Source organism: Strix uralensis, chromosome 4, assembly GCF_047716275.1.
Source record: "Strix uralensis isolate ZFMK-TIS-50842 chromosome 4, bStrUra1, whole genome shotgun sequence".
NCBI lineage: Eukaryota > Metazoa > Chordata > Aves > Strigiformes > Strigidae > Strix > Strix uralensis.
Window position 1 is genome coordinate 107,173,835 of NC_133975.1, and position 8,894 is coordinate 107,182,728.

General features: G+C 55.4%; 1 protein-coding gene across 1 annotated transcript; it reads right to left on the minus strand.

The window, feature by feature from the left end:
• Window positions 1-277: 277 nt before the first annotated feature.
• PROX2 (prospero homeobox 2) lies at window positions 278-4,965 on the minus strand. Its single transcript, XM_074868413.1, has 4 exons — window positions 3,367-4,965; window positions 2,710-2,817; window positions 2,074-2,268; window positions 278-1,963 (listed from the first exon to the last, which is right to left on the minus strand). Exons 1-4 carry the CDS (start codon window positions 4,948-4,950, stop codon window positions 1,778-1,780), a joined length of 2,073 nt encoding a protein of 690 aa, XP_074724514.1. The 5' UTR covers window positions 4,951-4,965; the 3' UTR covers window positions 278-1,777.
• Between the last annotated feature and the right edge of the window lie 3,929 nt (window positions 4,966-8,894).

The following is an 8,894-nucleotide window of genomic DNA, read 5'->3' on the forward strand; positions in this document are numbered from 1 at the left end:
TCAGACGTTGTACATTTGAGTCTGGCACCCATAAGCTTTGGGATGTGTCTCAGTCTGCCTCCAGACCCGCCTTGCTGATGCTCCCAGTAAGTTGCACTGTGGAGCAGACTGACCCCGAGGCATTGGGGTGAGGGTGTGGGTTTAAATGAGCATGTTGGTTAGTGGGGGCTGCAGGAGGAGTAAGCCCTTTTGCTGCAGTGTTACTCTTCTCCCAACAAAAGGCAAGAAATTCCCAGGGTAATGCTTTAGAGCAGAAATTATCAAATCTCTAGGGATATAAAGGGGTAGCTTAAATCATCTGTTTATTTAAAAATGGATAAAGTAAATTTGTTATTGGGGTTGTAAAACATACAAACCTCAAGAAATGAACATACAAACAGAAGCAGGAAATCTGGCCAGCCACACTCAAGCTGGGGAAAACCACTGGAGACCCCATCCTGCCCTGATGTTATTAGACGCTTCCTTACCCTGCAGACAGACTGCCTGGAGATCACCTCATCTGCTTGTCTGATGCTGGAGCTGTGCTTTTCCTTTCCATGTCACTTGCTGTTCACCTTGCAGCACATCCAACATCATCTTGACCTCCTCCCAGTTCTCCCAGAGTGTTTTGCATGGGGATGTCGTTGCTCATCCTCAGTTACTCACTGCTGCCCTCCCAGAGCCCTCCTGCCATGCCTCTCCCAGGACCTCTCTCCTCTTCACAGCCTTTCCCTCCCCATCACCACCTCTGCCAGGATGAGAGAGCCCTTAAAATGCTTTGCTACACTCCCATCAGGTGGAAAAGTGGCCGCTGAGTCCTGGTTACAGGGAAAAGAAACAACCCTACAGCAATGGGGTGCAGACCTCAGGGCCCAGCTCCTCGCTGACTTGTGTTAAAACCCACAGGGACTGACAGGTCCCCAAATACGTGCTCCTCTTTCACCATGGGCAGGTTCTGGAGCCGAGATGTTTGGGGCAGTTTTGCCAGCAGAAGCACAGTGTAAGGGGACACAGGTGGGTGTTTAGCATGGCACTCCCAGGTGATGGGATGATGGGGGCTGGTTGTGGGGCTGAGCGGTGCCGGCTGCGCACCCTGCTCTCCTCCAGCATCACGGGGAACACCGCTGGTGAGCGGTCACTCCTGGGCTCTTCCACCAGCACACACTCACCTGCTTGGCCACAGCATGCAGCTGCATGGGGGGCTTTTGCCGAACAGCACAGGGGAGGCAGGGGGGAGTATCGTTCGTGCTGGCTACAACACTGTTTTTACATCTCTCAGACAGGGTCAACTATCCCCATGGGGTGCTTAAAATGCTGAAATTCACTAGCTGTTTTCTTTGGACACTGGCTTGTTGTATCTGGACAGAAACGGAGGCGTGCACATCCACTGGTCTGCTGCGCCAAGAAAACTTTGCCCGCTGCTAGGACCTCTGCCTGCTTTATAAACAGAAAGGCTGTTTGCCCTGATCTGTGGCCCTCTGGAGAAGAGAAGGAAGGTGGCTCGCCCAGGGTCACAGGGAGAGCTGGGGCAGGGTGATATCCCAGGCTCCAACGTGATGGCTTCATCTCTGTCCCACCCCTCCGAGGGTCTCCAGCAGGACCCCACTGGCTTTGAGCAGGGGAATAAAACACACAGCATAAAATCCCAGCACCTGAGGCAAGTGATAGGCCTCACCCAAGGAGCTGTCTTACAGACCAGAGAGAAAATACTCAGAACAACAGATGCTGTACAGAGTGCCCATGAGGTGCTTAGCACACGGTGGCTGCACACAGGACCCAGGGCTGCTTTCACAGAGACTCAGCTGCGGAGCAGTTCCTGGGAGCAGCCAGCGGCTTTGAACCCTTCCGGGATGTCGCTGTCCAGTTTGGAAATGATTTTGTAAATGGGTTTCTTCCAGGAGGGGTCGGCGTCCTTGCCCGCTCTGACAGCGCTGAAGAACTCCCGCAGCGTCAGGCTGGCCACCTCCAGGAACCGCCCTGGCACCTGCAGTGACACAGGCATCAGCCCACGGCACCACTGGGTCCCCCGCTCCCCCCTCACCCCAGCAAACCCCATCACCCCACCACCCCTGCGCCTCAGCTCCTCCTCCTCACCTCGAAGTCATTCCCCTTGTTATAGTGCATGTTGAGGGCACGGAAAAGCTCTGAGTCCCGGGAGACACGGAGGGTGCCAGCATCCATGACACCCTCCAGCAGGGCCTGCCGGGCAAACTTCTCCACCTGGATGTAGTAAAACTCGCGGAAGTTGCTGAACCACTTGATGAGCTGGGAGGTGATGCAGCGGCTGAACTGCCAGGGTGGAGAGCCGAAGGATGGGTGTTATGCCAGCTTGGAGCCTCCTGACCCACCATTGGCCTGGCCCCAAACCCACCGCTGCCCCAGGGGTGCAAAAGCACCAACCAGGACCATGACGTGGGGGTGTCCACGGTGCCTCTCCCCACTGAGATTCGGATCCCAGCTGCCCTGCGGCAGGGAGGCACGTTCGTGATGTGCTTTAATCCCAATACCTCAATTGCCCAGCGCAAAGACCTGGCAGCCCAGGTCTGCCGCAGCCCTGAGCACCCACTCCAGGGCAGCCTGTGCTGAAGTGGGTGCCATTCCCCTGCTCCTGCCAGTGAGGCAGGGAGACACGAGAGCATCCCCTTCCCCATGGTTCCCTAGCAAGGCAGGCTGGGTGCCACACAGCACAGGAGCCCAGCCTGGCACCAGCACTGGGTGCTGCCATTTTACCTGCACATCAAGGAAGTAGGTCTTCAGTAGTGTGGAGCTGGGGTAGCGGGTGAAGAAAAACATCAGCTTGGCCTTCTTCAGGTGGCCAGGGGTCAGCGCCTCCTGCATCTGCATCGGGGTCAAGGAAAGCCTGCACACAGCAGCCTGAGCAGCTCAGTGCATCCCTGAGCACTGGCCCTGGCACACACATGCCTGCTGTCTGTGATAACCCCTCCCCACAGCCTGGCAGCAGGGTGGAGGGGTTCATCCCTGGCTCAGAAGCTTTTCGCTTTGGAATTCCTGGGGAAGCCACTGCTCCCCAAGGCGCTTCCCAAGCCAGTGGGAACAGGGATTTCCGTGAGATTCCTGTTCCTGACATAGGATGATGGGACCACCAGGATGGCTTAAGAGCAGGCTTGGGAGCTCCCGACTTCTACCCCCAGATATGCTACAGCATCTAACCAACACTGAGGAGCAGCAGTGCCCCTCCACAGCTCAGGACCCCTTTCCTGCCCACCCCTTTTTAGTCCCCTGTGGAGCAGCAGGGGACCATGGCTCTGGGGAGACAGGCAGGGGCTGTGCTGTAGCTCTGGAGGACAAGGGGAGCACATCCAAGCCCAGGGACCTGTCTAGCTCCAGCTGAGTTCAGGGACCTCTCCAGCTGCCCTCAAAGGATATATGGGTGGAGGCAAAGGGTGCCCCATCCATCGCAGCCTGCAGCTCCCTGCAGCCATCCCTGCCAGCCGGCAGCAGCGCCAGGCTCTCCATGTCAGCAGGGCTCAGGGACAGGGGATGCTGATGCTGCTGTCTCACGACTGATGACCTCAGTTTGACAGTTCCCCAGTGTAAGTCGAGGGGCTCTGGGGGACCTCTCTCCAGAGCAGAGGGAATCCCACAAGAGACGCTACCCCAGAGGCCGTGCTGGCTGTAGCCCAGCAGCTGGCTTAGCAACTGGCTGTCCTGAACAGGGGTGGCCAAGCCCAGTGAATAACCCATGCTGGATACCTGCACAGGTTTTCTGACCCCCTTTGAACTGAATGAGCCAGCATGAGAGCCTGGGCTCTTCCCTGAAGCTCCTGACAGGGCCTCAGCCTGGGGTGAGCCCTGTGCTTTCATGGGAGATGGCTTAGCAAGTGGCTTTCTGCATTTCCCAGCAGCAAAATACTCTCTCCTGGCATCTGGCCCTGGCATCGGGAGGCTGCAGTGCTGCTGCAGAAGATGGTTGGCTGCCTTTGGCCAGACAGTCTTCAGGACAGAGTCCACTACCCAGGACGTCACTGCAGCCAACTCATGCTTCAGAGCCTGTGAGAGGACCCTCGCTGCCGAGGGCAGGGTACCTGTGTTGCCTCTGTCCTCGTCCTCCTCTGGCCCATGCACCTCCAGGACACCCCTCCAGAGAGGTGCTTTGCACGGGTCACTGGTGGCAGCAGCACTGTCCTTGTCCCATCTGTCTCCAGGCTTTCCAGGCAGTGGATGAACTTTCTCAGCACCTTCCTGGGTTTGGGCAGTGTCACCAGAGTCACAGACCTGGGAGAACTTCTCCTGAAGCTGCCTCAGCTGCTGCTCTAAAAAGCAGAGCTGCTCCTTCAGCTGCTGGCAGCCCTCGGCATGGGGGCTGCCCCTGGTGGGGGCCACTCGCCTGGCCGCCCCCGTGCCCTGCTGGGGCACCCTCGGCTTCCTCTTGCTCTCTGGAGGCATCTTATCAACCCTCTCCCTCTCGTGCCCAAAAGCTGCCTCCAGGCTCTTGCCAAATGCCTGAGGGGTTGGTGGGAGGCTCATGCCTTGGATGATGCTCTCCACCCTGGCCCGTTTGGCTTGTAGGTGCTGGTCAGAGAACTGGTCCCACAGGTGCTGGTCAGAGAGCTGGTCCCACAGGTGCTGGTCAGAGAGCTGGTCCCTGTTGCCAGCACAGGGCACAGGAGCTGGGGCACAGGTCCCAGCAAAAGCCAGGGCTTGCGCTCCTTCTCCAGTAGATGCACCGCGCTCATAGTCCTGAGGCAGGGCCACTGCCTGAGAGGAAGGGAAAAGGATGGTGGGATCCAGGCTCCTGCCAACCATTGGGTGTCTGAGGAGCTGAGATATCAGAGATGCACTAGGGGAAGGCAAGAGAGAGTCGGTCTGGAAACAGGGCTCCGACTTAAGCCCCTGGCTGTGCCCTGAAGTGGCATGGTCTCTGTCCTGCTCAGAGCCAGTCCTGCCATCCATCATCTCTTCTTCCTGTCTGGAACCCAGAGAGCTGACCCTCAGCTGGTTTGGGATCATCTCTGGTGACAGACTGGCAGGCTTCCCACGTGTTTGATGTTTCAGTCTGCTAGCAGTGTGGAGCTGGAGAAAGAGCAAGAAACATCAGTGGACAGGACCTCATACAGCAGCTCTCCATGCACATGGCCAGAGATTTTTCCTCCCAGATTTTCAAAGCATCCCTGATCCCCCACAAAATCTATTTCAGCAGGGAATGACTCAGGCAGAAACCTCCAGACACTGCAAAACCCATGAGCAGGTGTTATGACCTGGACTGGGTAGCCCAGAGAGTCATAGAGGTTTTGTGATACCCTCAGGTTAAATTAAGGTGAAACAACACCAAATGACCCATTGAAATGTTTCATTTGAAGTAGAAACAACCTAAACTTGGAAAGAATAGTAAGTGATGTGGCCTTTTACTGAAAAATCCGTAAGAAAGAAAAGAAAGGAAATAAAAGGAAGGAAGAGAAAGAGAGTCAAAGAATCAAGTTCACCACCCTGGGTTCCACTGTTTTCTCAGGTCTGGTAATCTTGGGTGGTGGGTACACACCTAGCAAAGTTCTCTGTCACCTCTTAAGTTTGTCCTATCGCCTGATTTGCATACTAGACAAAGAGAGACGGGTTTTCCACAAACTTATTTGCATGAAAGGTGAGGAAAAGGTGGAGCATGGGTTCTGCACGTGTTGAGGGGGGATGGGGTGCATCAGCCCTTTCATCCAATTGAGTTGGTGGTCGTGATCTCCCCCTGCCACCTTTACCTTTCCCCCAGCTTTTGCTTCTTGGGTAATTATGCTGCCTTTGGCTCCTTCTGGGGCACGGTGTTCCCCTCTTATCAATTTTTTAGTGCTTCTTTAAGGGTATAGTCATTAGCAAGGCCTACATCATTTATCAAGCTCCTAAATTAAAGTGTAGGCATTAACCTGAACATATGGTTTTACTCAGTTTACTCTGCCTGCTTCGAGGCTTATCTGGAGAACTTGGCAATACAACCACAAGGGAGTGGAGCTGTGCACCCTTCGATGCATTCTGCGCTTCCTTAGGCAGACAGTTCATCCCTTAGACTAACCACAAAGGTCACAGCTTGTCCTTGAGGCATTAACTCCTTCAGTTCCTCACAGCAGGCTGCCAGGTGTTGCATGACAGCAGCAACACCCTGGCCACTGACATAGCTCCCACCTACCAGCGAGGCATCCATCATGCCTGGAGTACATTTCCCACAGTTTGGGCCCTGGATGTGCCTGGCAGCATGGACTTCCCACACCACCAACCACGCCTGCACCTGAGGCATTTGGGGAAACTCCCCTCTGGGCTCGTGGACTCAGGTACAAGGGTGGTGAGCACCAGACCCTCTGCCAGGCACACCTGGGCAAAGGTGATTTTGGGTGTTCCCAGGTGCTGGCAGAGCACAGGGACAGCAGCTACATCCCTGCTGAAGGCATTCACAGCACGTAGCAGCTAGGCCAGGGCATGGCTGCTGCCTGCTTCTGCCAGCACCCAGCACCTGCCACCACAGCCTGCTAGCTGATGCCTGCAAGCACTTGGTGCTAATTGCTGTAAGGGGCCTCAGACAAGAATGCACCCAAGGACATAATTTTGCAACTGTGATGGGTACATCCCGGACATGGCAGATAAACCAGCAGACACCTGTGGAAGCTTCTCAGGGACCCTTCCCCAAATTTTAGTATGCTTGTGCAATGTATTAACATACTCATTACATTCTCTGGAAATAGGTGTGTACTTTTCTGAAATTACATGAATATTCATTGTATACACTCACTATGTAAGTGTGCCCTTGTCTTTCGGTATGCACTTTAGGTGGAATGATCCCCCGGGCATCCAGTGCTGCAATAAAGAATGCCTTCCTTCTAAAACTTCAAACTAGTCAAAAAAGTCTTAGAGGGTTCTTTTGTGACCGAATTTACGGTAACACAGCCACGAGGGCACAGTGATGGGCAGCAGTGCTGGGGGGGCTGGGGCAGCACAAACAGGCACAGCAAGGGTGAAAGTGTGATGTGACCTGCTGCGAGTGGGACACACCGGGATGTTCAGGCTAACACAGCACGGGGCTCCTAAACGCTTGGCATAACACTGAATAAAAGGGGTGGGGATGGGGATTACCGGGGAAGAGAAAAAACTACTGAGCCAGCAGCCCCGGGCTTAAAATTATCACGCTGACTCCAGGCAGGGATCCACCCCCTCTGCTCGTTAGCTGCTGGGACAGCTTTGCAAAAGAAGGTGCAAAACCTCATATCCTGGACAATTACAGAGTAACTGTCCCTGGGGGGTGCTTCTTCCTCATCCACATTAATTAGAAGTAGCTTTGCATCCCTGAAGTAGGACAGTTTATGTCTTTTCCAGACACCTTTAAAGTGTCAGATTCTTGGGCTATAACCCAGAAACGTCTGATCATGTTCAACACCATCAGTCTCCTGTCTGCATGTCTGCTCCACGGCGAGTCCCCCAGGCCAGTGAGCAGTGTAGAAAATGGGTTTCTTCTCACTGCTTGTTAGCAGGTTGCCTTTCTTCAAACAGCCCTGTATTCCAGGCAGGTATCTGGGAGAGCTCTACCTTTTGCAGAGCTCTAGTCTTGACAAACCAAATATTTTCTGGGTTGTCTGAGACCACTTGTTGCTCTCCTGTGTTGTCTCCCCACACCTCCCGACCATTAGGGTTTCATTTTTCTAAGTCTGTCATGGGGGCATTAAAACTGCTCAGTTTATCCATGGCCAGCGCAAGGCCGGGGTGCCAGCAGCTCTCAGCATCACCCCTTGCCCTTGTGTAACAAGTTTCACCATCACCTGTGGCCACCCCTTAGCCTGCCAGCCACTTCCAACAAAGCCACGCAGAAAATGCAATGCAGTCATAGATTCCCTACACCCTTAAGCCGGTCCTTCTACTTCACTCAGTTTGTTACAGAAACACCTTCTTTTGGCACTTGCTCACAATTTCTCACTTTGTCTGTGTTCAACAGCAAGGTCAGGGAGCTGACCTGTCCCCTATGCTGAGGCTTCCCAGCCCCAGAAACCCGGGACAATACACCTATCGCAAGCAGATCGACTCAGCTGGCAGGAAGCCTTTCACTTGCCTAAGGCTACCAGCACTACCACCTCTCTGCCAAGGATTTGGAGGCTGGGAGAAGAGCCTGTGGTCCCAGGCCATGGCAGCCCACCGTGGGTGGCCTCGGCTCCCCCCGCAGCTTCCCCAGCACTGCAGGACCGAGAGGTGCTGCCCCAAGCAAACGGCTCCCGCTGATGCAGCCCCTTCCCCGCTGAGTTAGCAGATGCGTGCTTCAGTTCCTACTCTTACTACCAGCCTTCACCAGTACCACCTTCCAAAACACTAAAAAGCAGCCGAGGCTCCTCTTAGCTAAAGGCCGATGAACGAAATGAAGATGCTCAGAAGAGAAGGCAAGAGTGTCCTCTCCAGAACGGGAGCCATCCCACATGGGGCCCCAGGTGCTCCTCCGTGGGAGAGCTGTGCACAGAGCAGCCTGCCGCCCCTCCAGCACTGCAAACCCCTCCCGAGCCTCCCCCAGCCACCACATCCCTCTCTTCAGCGAGCAGTCCCCGACCCGAGCGGCTCGCACCTCTCCACCCCACTCACCTTGTCTCCAGGGGCGCCGGGAGCGCAGTGCCCCGAGGGCGGGCGGGCGGCCGGGGGCCGTGGGATGCCGCAGAGGCAGCGCCAGCGCGATCTCCCGCTGCGTTTAGGTCCTTTAAAGAGGGAGTGGGGAGGCCAGAGGCAGCCAACCGGCTGGAAACGACTTCTGAATATGCAGATGGACGTCCAGGAGGTCAGGTCCAGCGCTGTCGTCCAGCCACCTTCCCTGCCACTCAGCTGTCTCCCAGGCTTGTAGCCCCTAGGGTCGATGGGCAAGGGCTGGTGCTGAGCTGCTGGCTGCCCAGGTGGGCAGAGGGCCAGGTGAGCAATTCCTCCCTAAGATTTGGCCTGGAAACCCCATCCAG